This window comes from Astatotilapia calliptera, chromosome 14 (assembly GCF_900246225.1).
Source record: "Astatotilapia calliptera chromosome 14, fAstCal1.2, whole genome shotgun sequence".
Taxonomy (NCBI): Eukaryota; Metazoa; Chordata; class Actinopteri; order Cichliformes; family Cichlidae; genus Astatotilapia; species Astatotilapia calliptera.
This window is the reverse complement of record NC_039315.1, coordinates 13,269,047-13,286,193: the sequence shown is the minus strand read 5'-3', so window position 1 is coordinate 13,286,193 and position 17,147 is coordinate 13,269,047. Positions and strand designations below refer to the sequence as shown.

General features: G+C 41.2%; 1 protein-coding gene across 3 annotated transcripts in view; it reads right to left on the bottom strand.

The window, feature by feature from the left end:
- Positions 1–17,147, bottom strand: part of LOC113036078 (CD166 antigen homolog) — a 49,940-nt gene that overhangs the window by 12,203 nt on the left and 20,590 nt on the right. For all 3 annotated transcript variants that reach the window (XM_026192128.1, XM_026192129.1, XM_026192127.1), the window contains exons 2-6: positions 4,363–4,469; positions 3,932–4,148; positions 3,755–3,819; positions 3,249–3,336; positions 2,837–3,001 (exon numbers count right to left, since the gene is read on the bottom strand). In XM_026192128.1, coding sequence (XP_026047913.1) covers positions 2,837–3,001; positions 3,249–3,336; positions 3,755–3,819; positions 3,932–4,148; positions 4,363–4,469 — 642 coding nt within the window. The remainder of the gene's footprint in view (positions 1–2,836; positions 3,002–3,248; positions 3,337–3,754; positions 3,820–3,931; positions 4,149–4,362; positions 4,470–17,147) is intronic.

Sequence of the window (17,147 nt, the reverse complement as noted above, 5' to 3'; positions counted from 1 at the left end):
CCTTTATTCTTCAACATAGCCTGAAATCTCAAGGTAAGCTTTCTTCTAATTTCTTTAAATAGTCTTCAGGAATAGCTCATGAATGACATTCAAAGGTCGTCTTTGGATGTTGGCTGCCTTTTGTTCCGTTCTCTGTCAAGATGATCCAACACTGCTTCAATGATGTTGAAGTCCGGAGAATCTGGGGAGGCCAATCCATGATGGATAGTGTGTGTTTTTCTATCCAGGTATGGTTTTACTGCATTGGCGGTGTGTTTGAGATCCACTGTGTTTTACAGATGGCTCCTGACCTTCTCTGTACACACTGACAATGATTTGAACCAAACATTTTAAATTGCTTCATTAGATCTTTTGCCGCTGATTTCGGTTTTCTTCTTTAATTTGGCACACCTCAGCTTTTTCTCTCTGTTTCCCTTCCTTAAGAATGACTTGACCGAAGAGCCAGACATCTGTTTGGTCTCACATACTTGCCTGTTTCTTAAAGGCATGACTTTCATACACTGTTCATCTGCTATAGATGGTTTTTTTTATGCCTGTTACCTCTCATTTTGGCTGCCACTTGTCCACTTTCCTCAAATTTTTTTAGGACACACTGTACACCAAGCCATTGTATACCAGGTTTCCAGCTAGTAGCTCTCTGGGTATTGCTCTGTTGGCACAATAATGCTTCAAATTCAAATTCAAATTCAAATTTTATTTGTCACGTACACAGTCATACACAGTACGATATGTAGTGAAATGCTTGGACAACTGCTCGTGACCTAAAGAAAACAAAAAAGGAAAAGGCTATGAATAAGATAGGAAATAAATATGAAAAATTAAAAAGGGTAAATTTAACTAGGAAGGAATAGAATATAAATTAAGGTTAAAAATGAAATAACTGTACAACACAAATTAGAATGAAGGGTAAATTTAACTGGGAAGAATAAGATAAAATATATAAATTAAAGTTGAAAATAAAATAACTGTACAACAAAATACACAATACACAATATAGAACTATATAAGAATGTATGAAGAAATCTAAATCTAAATAAATATATACACAATAACAGCAGCTGTACAAGTATTAACTGGAAATGAAGAATATAGTGACCAGTGTTGTGCAAAAACAAAGTCCAGAATGTCCAGTGTGTGTGTAAGAACTATATGTGTGGGTCAGTACTGTGTGGTGGTGTGATTGAGAGACCGTATCGCCTGCGGGAAGAAGCTCCTCCTCAGTCTCTCTGTGTTGGTCTTCAGGGAGCGGAATCGCTTTCCTGACCTCAACAGAGAGAACAGTCTGTTGTTGGGATGGCTGAAGTCCTTCACGATCTTCCTGGCCTTGGTCCAGCACCGCCTGCTGTAGATTGAGTGCAGGTCAGGGAGCTCGGAGCGGATGGTGCGCTCAGCTGACCGCACAACCCTCTGTAGAGCTCGTCTGTCCTGCATGGTGCTGTTCCCGAACCAGGTTAAGATGTTTCCCGCCAGGATGCTCTCTATGGTGCACGAGTAAAAGTTCCTGAGCACCTTGGAGGGCAGTTGGAAGTCTCTCAAGCGTCTGAGGTGGTAGAGACGCTGTCGGGCCTTTTTCACCACGGTGTTGATGTGACAGGACCATGACAGGTCCTGCGTGATGTGAACTCCGAGGTATTTGAAGCTGTCCACTCTCTCCACGGGGCACTCGTTGATGACGGGGGTCTGGTAGTTCCTCTCCTGCTTAGTGCTGAAGTCCACTATCAGCTCCTTTGTCTTACTGACGTTTAGAAGGAGGTTGTTCCTCTGGCACCAGTTCTCCAGATTCCTAATCTCCTTCAGGTAGGCCGTCTCGTTGTTATCAGAGATCAGGCCCACCACGACGGTGTCGTCAGCAAACTTGATGATGGTGGTGGAGCTGGTAGTGGCCACACAGTCATATGTGTACAAAGAGTACAGCAGGGGGCTCAGAACACACCCCTGGGGGGCTCCAGTGCTGAGAGTGGTGGAGGCTGAGACATGTCCGCCCATCCTTACTGCCTGTGGTCTGCCAGTTAGGAAGTTGGAGATCCACTGACACATAGATGAGCTGAGTCCCAGATGCTCCAGCTTGGTGGTGAGTGTGGAGGGAATTATGGTGTTAAATGCAGAGCTGTAGTCTATGAAGAGCATTTTAACATAATTCCCCCTTCTAGTGTCCAAGTGAGTGAGTGATGTGTGGAGGAGATATGTCATTTTGTGTTATCTTTGGCATTTTTTGACTGAAAATGAGTGAACAAGCAACCCACTGCTTGTAATCAAAATACAGAATAATGGGGGGCAGCACGAGTCTGCACAGTACTGCATCCCAAATCTTTTTTCGCTGCTTACCTGTCTGGTCATAGCTGGTCATTAATTCCCAACCACAGCAGAGGGGAGAATTTTCATGGCTCTCCTTTCTTTGCATAGAGTGAAGGTCCTTGTTGTAAGTTAAGCTCCAGCGTTTTGACTCTATATAGTTTGTGTTATAGTATATTGTGGATAATTCACAGAGTTTTAAGCAGCATTATTATGTTGTGCCTTGGCTACAACAGCTTGCTACAAATATCTTTGCAACAGTTAGTTACAAATGAGGTGCTAAAACAATCCTCTGATACAGGCACATTGTATAGTTTTGTCCTGCTACAGGCAGTGGATTACTGAGACTTTCAAGCTGAAGTAGAATATTGTGGGTGTTTGAGTGGGTGTCGTTTTCAGGATATGGCATGTAGTTTAGACAGAGCGTAAACTTTCAGAGATTTCATGATGATCATCTTGCATTTTAAACCCTTTCTTTGAATTTACAGACAAAAAAACGAAATCAAAATAAAAGGTTTTAGACAAAGTACGCTCAACGACTCACAGGTAATAGTAAAGTTCATGGAAGAGGATTCCAGCGGTAGACCGTCAGCACGGCATTTGAACCTGGCGCCTGTGTCTTCCTTCATTGCAGAATACTCGAGTGTGGAGGTAGTGGTCGAGAGGCCGGTACTAGATTCTACCACAACAGAAACTTTGATGGAAATCCCTAGACAGAAAACAAACAAGCACTGTCTGAAAACTCTAACAAGGAAAAAAATGTGCAATGACCAAAACACTGCACACAGTCATGAGCCGCGCCGTCATGAGAGTGCAGCACAATTCATCACAGCAGAATAATTTACAGCAACTGTCCCTGTCAGAGAGAATAAAACCATCTGTGTATGCAATATTTATAAATGTCAAATATATTTTTTTAGAACTCAAAGACAACAAAAGGGATGGTGAACGCTCACCTTTCCCATCAGCCTCCAGAGGTTTATTGTTCTTGAACCATGTGATGTTTGCAGGTGGGTTGGCATCTTTTGCAACACAATTTCCAAGCTGCAAAGCAAAAAAAGGGAAAAAAAAAAGTGAGAAACAGGCAAGAAAAGCACTCAAAGGATGAATAAAAAAATGCATTTCATGACTATTTTTAAATGACCAAACATATGAGAAAATGAGCTTTTTGTTAATGCCACTCTGGTATTTGAGGACTAAACAGTTTTCCATGCAATAGACCATGAAATGCCTAAAGCATTTGTAAAGCCCCTCAAATCCTTTGGGTCTTTTAATTGTAGCACAAGCGAGATTTCTACTCTTTACTAATTCATGAGAATCACTTCAAAGAAGTCATTACTACAATAACAGGCACCATCTCTGTTAGGCCTCAAGATACGTTAGCTCAAGTAAGGGATTTCCCTTCATGACTCATTGCTTAAAATAATGTCGGCATTAAAATGTTTATCATTAAAAACTCCACCTTAGTAAGTCTTCCAATCTCTAGCTCCTCTGCTTCTCCAGAAATCTCCAACTTTGCCGGCAACTCTGCAGTTGAGGGAAAAAAAACAGTGTGAATGGAAAGGCTGGGTGTTGCTTGTGTCAGTCACAGCACTTGAACGAGGGCATTTCGACAATTTTTCAGCTAATTCAGACTCACTGTGAATTAGGACATTAACTGGGTATTCGAACACGTCTCCGCCGGTCACCACCATGCAAGTGAAAGTCCGCTGGTCGCTGAGCTTGGCGGCAGAGATCAGCAGGCTGGAGTTTTTGTCCATGCTCACACGGACCTTGTATTCATCAGTGGCGCTGATTGAGACATTCTGGTTTTTCTGCTTGACCAGCAGGTATCCTGGAACTCCATCCCCTTTGTCCTGGAGAGCAGAGCGCGCTTGTTATGTGTCGCTCGCATATGGCACTGGCTTCGTGTTCACAATAAAAGCATGCACTGTTCATGCGGTGTCATATGGAGGGACAGATGCATGGTCTAATGCACTCAGACTGGGCGTGGTTCGACTTCAGACACAGTAAGTGGGCCTTAGACCTACTTTGCCATTTTGAGAACAACTGATCTCCAGTGTGACTTACATATTTCCATTTAGTGATGGCGATGTCTTCTGCCTTTATGGCTCCACTGTTGCATGGGATCTTGAGCATTTCCCCATACTGGCCAATAATAGGCTCCAAAGAGGTGACTGCAAAAGAGAAACACCAAAGGCACATTTTCAATTGCTTTCTAAGAATGGCTAATCTGGTCACCTGCAACACAGAACGAATTATTAGGACAGAAAATGAAAATGCTTATTATTCTGAATGCTTTGCAGCGCCTCCTGTTTGCATACTGACATTTATCAGCACCACTTAGTGCTCGCCTAAACACACGAGGACAGCAGTTTCTATAGAGTTCTGCTAATTTTTCAGCTCCCTTGGGAAAAAAACAACAACAACAACAACAACCTTTCCTGCCCTAAATCTCATTCAAAACATTGCCATGGAGACAAAATGTTCAAGAGGGCAAGAGGGGGATGGGAGGGGGGTGCCAGGCGAAGTGTCTCAATGGGCTGCGATGAGGGGTTAGAGCCAAAGGGCTGCAGGGAAGAAGAGGCTGCCACGGCCCGACTGAAAATGAGGTGTTGCTCAGTTTTTCTGGCATTCAAATTTACATTTCAGACCTCTCGGAGTTCAGGCAGAGGTAAACGCACAAGCGTATGTGTGGAAGCATAAATCTGACAGCTAAAATCCAAAACAGCTTGAGAGCAGCTCAGTAAAGGGTATGAGAGGAAAACGGTGACCAGTCAGATTCTCTCTGCTGAAATAGAGACAAGTAATGTTTGTGTTTTGTGTGTTGTTTTTTTTTTACAAGGAAAGTGCAAAACAATGAAGATCCTCCAATATTCTGCGTGCATTCGACCCTGAAATTGTCTGATTATATTCGCGCACAAAAAACCCAGCTGCACACCAAAATGCCATTTCGGCACTGAGAAAAAAAAGTTATACTCTCACTTTCCCTCTGAACACATCGGACTTTTAAAGGTTTTCTTAGTGAACTGAACTGAATTAATTTGCTCTGTGCGTGATACTCATTTGAATCCTGTTTGAATGAAGGTAAATACTTTTACTCTGGTTACCACTGTCTGTATTAAAACAGAGAAACAACTGGGACCCGGAAGGCATGCTTGCACAGTCGGCAAGTTCAGAGGTGCGCCTGGTTTCCTTCGCACACAGTAAACCCCCTGTCGTTAAGTGTCATTTTCTCATCAGGACTATTAAACGAGTCCATAAAATAGTTATGTACATGTGTGATGAAACTAGAGAGACAACAAAATCAGACAGTTTGCCTCGAGTCAACAAAGTCTGCACTTATTGCCGTCCTCCTGACACTAAGCTGAACAAGTTCGCACACCGACACCTGTCACTCATCGTTACGAGCTGTCAACTCACAAGAAACAGCACCGAGCCCATCGCTGAGCCTGTTTCTGAAGTCACTACTGCAGAAAGATGACAAACACAGACAATTTAATAAGAAGACTTTAAACAAGGCATGTCTGCCTCTTAGCTCTATGGCTTTTTAAAGCTGTTTTCTGCCTTTCCTCTAAACACTACAAGGAGGTTTTACCTCGTAGGGGGCCAAAAAAACCCAAGTTTGATCTTTCACTTTTTTCTCAAAGTATTAAAAAAATATTTTTTGGTCAACAAGGAGATTACAATAATTTAACATGGCTGCTCAGAGACTCCTTAAACTTCCTCAAACTTTAATTATAATTAAAGTCAAGTAATTAAATAAAAAAATCACTTGAAAAGCCACATGCTATTAATTGCACAGGCCTATTTTCCCACCTTGTGTCTGGTATAGGTGTTTATATATACCACGTTCTCACTCCCAAAGCGTAACATTTTATGCTAGGGGACAAATCGCTGATATATTACTCTTCAACAACACGTCCCTATATTACGAGATCGGAAAAATGATGAAACATGAGAACCGTTTGGATCGAATCTACACATGTAGAATCTACAGCTTGTGAAATGATCATCTGCCTCTCAACTCTTATTGTGTTGCTTGACCTTTAAAATAATGAAGATTTTATATAGAAATCGCTTTGGAAAACAGTATTTAATGTCATTAAAGTGCTGGTTAAGGTTAGGGATAAGGTTATGGTTAGGGCTGGAATACATGGCTGGAGCGCCATTCTACATGATTTCATCCATAACCCGAGGCGTCATATAAGAATGCCGAAGGTCACCTTTCGCGTTCCTCAGCCCGGCTGTGCCAGCAGGGGCAGACTCCTCTGCTTGAAAGAAAAGTGTGGTTGTATAGAAGTTAGCAGGAAAACAGCTCTTGGGTACCTTAACCTGTGACTTCAATCAACATTTTCCTGAGAGTCAAACATTGAATACAACATGATACTAAATTTGCAAATATGGTCACAAGGGCATTTCCCGGGTTTTCTTTGACATTTTGTTTCAAAAACCTAAGATGGCTGCAGTTACAATGCGGATCTTGAAGATTCACAGTGAGAATTTGCTAGCCACAGTAGATACGTCCATCTTTTATATACAGTCTATGGGCTCCTGGGAAGTTCACTTAAAGGCCCTTCACATACCACCTGACAACACTGCACAACTCCTTATTTCCAGCAGCGTGTGCTGTTCATCAAGCAAAACACTGTGGTGTAATTATTTGCTGACCACTGAAAGGTCTCTGTATGGTTAAATGTCACCTTTGCACACTTCATCTACCTCAGACTCTTGGCTTGAATTCAGAAATACCAACTTAACCTAACATGTGTGTTTTTGGGTTGCGGGCGGAAACCCACTGAGACACAGAGAGGTTGTTTGAACCAGAAACCTTGATGTGAGGCAACGGTGCTAACCGCTTCACCACCGTGCTGCTACGACCCATGTTTGCACAACCAACAGAAACACAGAATGCTAGAAAGCAAACACATTTAGTACATGTTCGGCCATAAAAAAATAAAAATAAATTGCAGACAAATTTCAGAGCATACGTACAGTCTGGTGGATAGATGTTTTTTTTCCCCTCCACTCAAACACGTACGGTATTTAAAGTGCCGTCTGCGATGTAGTTTTTGATTACACCGACGAGGGCCACATACTGAAACACCGGTCAAGTAATAAAGCTTCTTTACACTACAAGTGTTTGTGGAGCTTCAACCTCTTTAGATCACTCAGCTCAGGGCGAACTATCTTCTATGTGAGGGAGTACACTTTCGCTTACCTTTTTGGAGAGAGTCAGGCCAGATGAAAATATTGATGTCACTCACATGTGTTAAAGCCTGAAGTGGCCAATTGTCTAAAGTGGACCTCTAAAGATCGGTACTCTACATGTTACACCTTGTTTTGTTTTTTTTTGTTATCTACGTGAAAAGCCAAAGCCTGGCTAAATAATTGCCCTTTTGAAGCATAGGTGCTAAGCTGAACTAACTTTGTCTAAAGCTATTTACTAGGGGTGCAACGATATTCGTATCGATATTGAACCGTTCGATACAGTGCTTTCGGTTCGGTACGCATATGTATCGAACAATACAACATTTGTAATTTATTTTATCAACTTTCCTTCTGACGATGCTGTCTGTGTTGAGCGCTCAGTGAATCTGCGTTCGACTACTCCGCCTAGGGTCGACAGTGCAGCCTAGGCGGAGTAGTCGAACGCAGATTCACTGAGTGCTCAACACAGACAGCATCGTCAGAACGAAGAGCACAGGGCAAGCTAGCGAGACAGAAGTTAAGCTCTCCTTACAACATGGACCTCCCCCACCCTCATTCAGATCTGGCGTTTGGAATTATTTTGGTTTTCATGTGACGTATGACCCTGAAGGTAAGCAGTCATGGACTAAAGTAAAACAGTATGTTGGATGTGCCATGCAATGCTCAATTACATGGGTGGGAACTAGTGTGTTAGCGCAGTTAGCTCGTTAACGTGTTGGCCGTCTAGCCCCATGCACGGGGCGATTGGCGGTAGCTCGTTAACGGAGATTTGCCGTGTTGTGGCGTTAAGGTCATTTCAACGAGATTAACCTGAAAGCACTAGTGGGAACACAACGAATATGACTGCACATTTACGCCGACATCATCCTAGTGCAAAGACAAGTGGAAGCAGAAAAAAAACAAGCAAGCATGCTACTAACTTTAGCCGAGTCATTTAGACAGCTGTTTAATATGCTGCTGAGAATATAAGATAAGATAAGATAACCTTTATTAGTCCCACACGTGGGACTAATAAAGCCCAGAAGAATATAGCCCAGAAGAAGCGGATAGTATAGCTTTTATTTTGGAAAGAGACATTTCTCTGTAATAAACTCTCTTTTCCAAAGATGAGTGATTCCTCAATCAGATACAGGGCTTGCAATATCGCTAGCCCAACGTCCCGGAGCTAGCGATTTTTTCAGTCGGGGTACCAAAATCTATCTCTTCCCTGCCCGTCGGCCTATCGTAGGAAGGAAAAATATATGTCAATGCTTTTGCATTCTTTCGGAAATGTAGCTGGGTAATTATGTCATTGGCATCGGTGAGCCACTGTCAATATGTGACATATTGAAATCGCGTTTGAATTTGCGCTTGTTTTTTTGCTTTCACTTTGCAATCGTGCAAGAGCGAAAGCACTGATCTGTGAGTGATGATAATTTGCGCACCAATTCCTCTGACATCGTCTTATTAATTGTTAGCTTACTATGCAAACATGACAAGTGAAATCTCCCGCAGCTTAAACATGTGAGAGGTTGATCGCGCAGAGAATCGCTGAGCTTATGTGAGTGCGTGTGTAAAAGCAGCAGGATTTATATTTTAGTTCTGCTGAGCCAAATAAGACAGATCAGGGTGAAGAAGTGACAGCCAAAGAAAAGCTTACCACAAAACGGAGAAGTTATGACAAATGAGACTATAAGGCAAAAAGAAAGTGCAGCTTTATGGTTTCATGGACAAAATAATTTCTGTGGCTGCAATATGACGAGCTATATAACCAGGGCTGCACATAAGTGGTCCGCAGGTGCGCATTCGCTGTCAAAATAAAAAACACGCACAAGGGTTAGGGTTAAATTTAAAAACTGTACTTTTGAGTTAAAATATATATTTATAATTTTAATAAATGACAAATTAAAAAGGCATGAACATTTTTTTGTATCGAAAAAATATCGAACCGTGACACCAAAGTATCGAACCGAACCGAACCGTGAATTTTGTGTATCGTTGCACCCCTACTATTTACATGTTGTTAAGAGTCGCTGCGACCTTCTCAACAGGTGCACTAGGAGAACTACTGAAAATAATTACCTATTTTTAACAGCCCAACAGACAGACTGAACTCTCTGAAGGTGTCCTTGTTCACTATGACATCTGAATAAATTGAAACAAAGTGATGGATGGAAACATCAGAAATTACCAATGCAGAGACCGAAAACAAGATATAGACAGAACAAAAAGGCTCTAAAACAGTGTTAAAGTCTATCGGCAGTGGTGGCTGTAATCAGTGCTTACAGCTGCATGAAGCAGAAACAGCTTGTGTGAGCATCAAAGCAGAGTAACCCACTCAGTAAAAGAAAAAAACCTATCTGAGAACACATAGCACTACCACGGCACTTCACCCACATAGATACAATCCCTGCATTTAAATAAGGCTCGGCGACATTTAATAGTGACAGCACGGGACAAAACAAACCTCGCCACATTTCAACTGCTGACAGCTTTACCAGGAATTCTTCACCAAACACAGGGATAAGCTCCGTCACTTGTCAACAAAAGTACGTGCATTTCCTGCACTGATTCTCTCATTTCCTATAATTTATTCCGTGTAAAATCTGTTAAAAGCTTTTCGGGAATCAAGTCGCGAAATGATCTGTCTTAACAAATTACTGTGTTTGGGGGGAAAATGTTACCTACTTCAGGTATTCGTACGAAATTTACTTTGTTTTTAAGCAGTGTAATATAAGAGAAATGCTGCTTTACTGCATGCATGAGCTAAGAATAAATGCACCCACTGGGTCATTTTCTGGACTGTAAATTTCTGCCTGCATTTCACAGAGTCTTGCTCACTTTCAGCGTTTTGGCAATTGGATGTACACGAGTGTGATCCACCTGAAATAATGCAGATTGCTGGTTGTGAACCCAGCATGCTGATGTAGCCATCCTACACTTGGTTGTTTTTAAAGTAAATGAATCGTGCAGGTTTCTGATCCAGGCATAAAAGATTGCCCACGCTGTGTGGCAAAAAGAAAAACATGGAGGCATTGTGAATACATTGAGAGGAATCCATTAATGAGCTCTCTGTTCAAGGGATGCATTTTTGCATGTGTCATATTTGATGACATTTGATTACATTTTAGCATTTAAGGTGCCAAAAATAGCCTCTCACTATCTTTATTGTGTCCATCTCCTGGCCATGTTGATGCCAGAATGCTCTAATGGCTGAGGACAAATCCAAGCGTTTTTCTAAACCAAGTCGGCAACCAAGCCCACATATGCTGTGTCTTAGTAATAAGACACAAACCACTCAGGAGACAATACAAAGGTACACTGCAAGCCCAGCAGTGTTGCAAAGGTTATCACGCTCTCTGTATAATAAACTCCTTGCATTTCAAATTCAAATAGACATTATGAATATTCAAATAGAGCCGCCGTCAGTGTCTCTGAGAACTTTAAAAGAGTCTGCATTAAGGGAAAAAGCATTATCTGTGCAGATTACACTGTCGCACAATGAGAACTAATCGCACATGTTGAGTTACAGAAGACAAAGCTCCTGCTGCTCGCTGAGATAAGGTAATCCTTTTGCAACAAAAGTAGGTGAACTGAGCGACTTCCCGTTGACAAATACACACAAGTTTACACCGTGCATACCAATCATCTGCTTGTAATCATTGTCTATATGATGAGGAGGATATTTAACATTTACCACTTCCTTATGGTTTTATCTTGTTGGTGTATGTCTGAAGACAGTAATAACACGTTTATATAATATAATACTTACTATATCCAGCACTGTGCAGCGTCTTTAGTCATCACACATTTGTTTTAATTTCACTCCCAAGCAGAAGCAAAAATTCTCCAACTTTTCTTTGGACACGGGCTGCTTTTTCACTAATTTTCGGTCCAGTTTCAGCATAATGCCTTTAGTTTGTTTGTTTAAGCCACTTAACACTAAGCTATGAATAATCCAGGCACTAGAAGACACATAATTCCAGTTCAGCCAGTGTTGTGTAAACACATAACAGGAAACCTGGCAAAGCATCAATTTTAAATTGTATCTTTGGGACTTTGTTACCAGCAGCCAGTCACAAAAACACATTGTTTGTTCCCATTTTGTTTTTTATGTCAATCTACGATAAATGCCAAACATAACGCAGTTTGACAGACATATGTTGGCAGGGCGTCCTTAAAATAATTGAGAAAACTGGACAGGTGACCAGTATCTGTCTTTAAGAAGGAAATCCAACAGGGACCCTGCCCAGGATCTGGCCCTTCAGTTGATCAGTCTACTGCTCACTGAAGCCTCATCAGAAGTGATGTCAGTGGAAGCGTAGCTGTCAAGAAGCCATTCTAAGGAAGTGAAACAGGGCAAAAAGGCTGAGGTGTGCCAAATCACACAAGAACTGGACTGAAAGTCAGTGGCAACAGGTCTGATGGAGTCCAACGCTGAAATTTTTGGGAGGTGAGTGTTTACAGCCATCTGTAAAACACAGTGGAGGCTCTATCGCAATTTGAAGCTGCATTTTTCAGCATGGCAATGATTCCAGACATACCGCCAATTAGAGCTGGGCGATATGAGATTTTTTCATATCACGATATGTTTTTTTCATTTCAGGCGATAACGATATCTATCACGATATAAGCCAAATAACTATATTTGTAAGATTTAAATGTGCCGTTGCTCACAAGTAAAATGTAAAATAATCAGCAGCTTGTTTTTATTTAAATATTGATTTCCCATAATAAGTTCAACAGGGTAGATGTACTTAAGGAACATGAGACTTTTTCAGATAAATAAAGGCAAATATTGCAAACTACACAAAAGGCAGCCGCTAAAGCGTTTAAGTTTCAAAATAGAACAAATGAAACAGACTACTAAATTGTCAATTCCACTTAGAAATAAAGTATTAATTCTAAAAATAAATCTTAGTTTGTGTTACAGAAGAACAGACAAAACTGACTAACTTTTGTCAATATCAAATAAACTGAGAACTAAAAGGAAATTCTCAATCTCTCTTTGTTGTATAGCTGAGCTTTTCAAACAGTTTTAACAGTTACTTTAGTCTGACAAAAGCCGAATGACGAATTAGCGCTTCCAGTCAGAGACTGAGGCTACGTCCACACGTACACGGGTATTTTTGAAAACGGAGATTTTCCGTTTTCGTTTTAAAAAATAATCCCGTTCACACGTAAAGGCAGAAATGAAGGAAAACGCTGCTATGAACATGCCAAAGCAGCAGGTGGCGCTAGATTCCTAACCGTGCAGAAATGTTGGCCAATCAGAAGTCTAGAAGCCTCGGTGGGAAAAAGTAAACAAAGCTGGGGCATAGAAGCAGAACCGAGTCGTATGTGTGGACGGACAGTGTGTATATGTAAGCATTTAAACACTGCAGAGAGTAGAATTAACAGTATTGTAGAAATTCATTTCACCGAAACAATAACGTGGCGCACAGTGTGACGCATGCACCAGTTTATTGTATTTCCAGACTTGCTTTCGGCACAATTTACAGTGCACGCTACTCTGTTTTTTGTCAGACTTGAAATAGCCGAAATACCTTCACCCTACGGAACTTCTATGGCTCTTCCGTTCGACAATCTCTCCGGCATTGGAACCATCATCTGTTTTCTCTTCGGTCACGCTCGGTTGATTTTTCTAGTCGGCACACTCATTTCCTCCATTACCCGCTGGCTGCTTCCCAAACAAACACACGTGCGGCTTGGCACTTGTGCTGTACGTAACAAGTCACGCGACGTGACGCTGCGGCTGTGATTGGTTCAGCTCTACACTACTTAATTTGGATCGGCTGACCTTTTTTTTTTTTTTTTTTTTTTTAAGAGGACAAGAGCGGCGAGGTCTATCGCGATAGCTTAATTTCTCTATCGAGTAAAAGTTATATCGCGATACATATCGTTATCGTTCTATCGCCCAGCTCTACCGCCAATGTAGCAAAAGCATACCTGATAGATCAGTCATTGACTGGCCTCCCAGAACCTAGACTGCAACATTACTGAAGCAGTGAGGTATCATCTTAAAGAACTTGGAAGAAAGCTGCCTAAGAGAGTTCAGACAATGCTGAAAAATAAAGGCCATACAAAGTATTGACCTCATTCGAATTGTACAGGCTCAGTTTTTGCCTCCATAGATGCACTGCATGAACATGTGTGTCTATTTCCCAGTTTCCTAGCAAAATACAAAGAAATGAGGGTGACTCAAGACTTTTGCACACTTTTGCACAAAGAAGAGAGTTTAGCAGGAGACTAAAACATTAAATGAGGACATATTTCATGTCATAAGTTATATGGGACACAAGAACCAATGTACATTTCTTTAGCAGAAATTAATTCACAAAGAAAATCCCCATAACAGAAATAAACAAACACTAATTTGGGGTTTTGATGGGATAGTGCTGTGTAGAAAGTACTACTCCAAAAAACTGCATTTTCTGTGTCAAGCTCATAAAAAAAGTCGGTTTTGAAGGCTGCTTAAAAGATTCAGTATTTCTGGGATTTCAGACTAAAGCTATGAGTTAAAGTAAGACAATATTCTAGTGCACGTCATTTGGTAGTTTTACAAAAAGCATTACAGACTTTTTAGTCTCATCAACCACCCCGAAAAACACATTTGCTCGTCTGAATTTGAATTTCACTGTATTTTTTTCTCTTTCTTACACTGGACATGAAAAATTAGCTGCTACTCTGGCAATGGTAACTCAAGTAAGAGACAGGCGAGTGACAGAGACAGGAGGCAGCACCGCAGGAGATACTTTTATGTTCCTGATTAAGGCGCCTCTATTCCCGAGAAGAGACAGGTGACGACAGCTCAGATATAAACTCACCAGGGAAATCAGCAACCTCTCCGCATTAGTCTCTATATCCCTGTTTTGCTACCTTATGCCCTCCTATTTGTGTGTGTGTGTGTGTGTGTGTGTGTCCCTTTGAGCTGCAACAACCAAAAGAAAACCGAGGCCCAAACTTATTAAGTGCTGAAAATGAGGATTGTGCACTGAATGAGGATCCCATGGCGCATGTCCACAAAGACTTGATGGCAAATAGCCTTGCTTCAGAAGCGGTTCAGTGTGAAGGGGCAGACAGAACCACTTCAACTGGATCAATAATACTCGAGGAAAGGCTAGATTCTTATAGTGAACGCCGTTTGCCTAAGGAGCAAGAAATCAAAGAAAACCTAACCTCCCGTGACATTCTGCCTCTCGTCCTTGTCTCTTCTTTAATAATTTAACAAGTGCTGAATTTTGATTAGCCATATTAAGAACCTCAAATGAGAGAGATCACCGGTTTAATAAGCTCAAACTCTCATTACTCGCTATCGTGAAAAATTGCCGCAACGCTTCTGTCACACGGAAAGGTGTCAGAAGGACCACCGGGGTCCCCAAAGAATCCTTGTAGATATTTGGTAATAAATGAGCTTTGCAGGCTGTTGTTTTGCCAACTCTTTCACCGAGTACACACGCTCAGCTCGTGCGTTACTGACTATGACAAGCACATGACTGTATTTAAATTCTGCTACAGTATCAGTTCACGCCGAGGAAGCGTTCCAGACCAGCTAGCTGTAGAGAGATTTCTTAAAAAGAAAAAAAAAAATACACAGCCACATCCTCACTATCTGCGTCTGTCTCTCTTGAGGGAAGGGGTGTAATCATGTCACTGATGGATAACTGACAGCACAGCTTGCACAACATCCCTCTCGCACAGTTCCTCTTTTTGTTGCAGGCTGAACCACCTTTCCAAACGTCAACAATGCGTGCTCTATAATTTAGCTTTTTCGTTTTTTTTCTTCTTAGCTGTAATTGCCTGTCACTGTCTTTATAGCATAAAACTGAGAGCATCAGCTTCTATTTCCTTTCTTCTTTCTTTTTTTTTACCACACTGGCATGAGCCCGTTGAGGGGGAAAAAAAGCTTCACCTCCAAAGCTCTAGCCGCTTTAAGGCATCCATTCCTTTCCATTAGACTGACAGCATCTGACGTGTCATAAAGTCAAATGCTGATTTTAATTCTTGGACATGTAAATATTAGTCAGACATATTGTACTAACCTGAGATAATGTAATTAACTTAATTACATTCTTCACTGATGGATTTTTGCTTTACCTTGTCAAATAAAGGAGCTTTCTCTCAGAGCCTGCCTGTTTGCAACAAGTGCAGCACGTCTTCTCTAGTGTGGCTCTCACAGATCTAAAAGACGGACGTACCTGTCGTCAGATCCACATTCTTTCCTTTGAAATCCAGTTATATAGTTACAAGTTTGTGAGAAAACAAGGCTACTTCCCGCTTAAGAGAGACGGTCTCCTTCACCGAAGCAAAAAAGTGCTCTAATACATGAAGTCCAGCAATGATACATCCACTTCAGAGTTAACGCTGCTTAACAGCAGCTAACAAAGGCAAAAACACCAGTGCTTATTAACAGTATTGCTGTCAATGATCAGAAGTGAGCTTCTCTTCAGATTCCTTTCATAACGTTTTGACTAGGATGTACTTTAATTGGCAATACATTGACATTAAATTGGGAGCGTGCTAATGTAACTAAATATGACCAGATAAAACTACTGGCCTGTGCTGCCACTCTTTCAGCCTTTGAATTATTCTGTGTGAAAGGATTGATGACCACCTTCAGTCACAACTAGACATGTCACTGCTACTCTAGTTGTTTCGTCAGTCGTGTTACAAGCATTATTCATCAAAATGCTGGCACTTTTTTGCGTAATCCCCCAAAATTTGGTATTTAAGTTCAGAGCTCAAGGTTACACTTCAGGCCTTTAACATTTTAATGAAATCAACAAAATCCACACGTGCATCTTACAAGAAAAAAACAGCAAATTATTACAAATTACTACACGAAAGAACATTGTGGTACTTGTGCTTGATAAACACCGGCAATTATTTATTGATTATCACACAAAAATTACTGGATAATTGCTATTTTCTACAAGTAAGCAGCAGGTATGAATTTGTTGAAGCACTTTGGGTTCGACAAAAGCTGTAATATGAGAAATGAGTGTTTGAGAGGTTAGGATTTAGAGCCATTTTTCTCATTTATGAAGCGCCATCTGTTTCAGGGCTCAGAAAGCTGCACAACACCCTAAAGATATGGCCCTGTGTCTCTTTGACCTTCAACGGGGCATAGAGGTCTTTCAGAGAAGAACCAATCTGGAAGAAAAAGGTCCATTTGTGGGCAGAAAGACTCGGGACAAAGGTTTCATTTTCTGGCAATGGTCCCCAAAGGCTCTGTCTGCAGTTCAGCTGAACTAGGCCAGCCTAGTCTCTTTTGTTTTTAATAAGTGATCCACTCTCTATGGATTCTTATCTACAAGTTCCATGAAAGACGTTGTCTAAAGTCTAATACATTTATTAGTTTTATGATGGAGAAGACTCTGCAATATTGTTTGATATTAATATAACACTGAATCGATGCATGGCCGTGCCTTAGGATGGGAAATTAGTCTCAAGAATAGCAGGCCAATTTATTTTCATGCTCGCTAGGACATGTTCTCAGTGTAACATTCAAAAATCACTTTGCAGACCCGCGTTAAAAACTTCAGGTATCCACATCCAGCATTCAGACAACTGCAAACCTGTCACATTTTCAACTAGTTGATTATTCAATGAAACCCTTTAATTCATCCAGACTCTTCAAAGTATGAGTGTTCTTTTTCTCATCA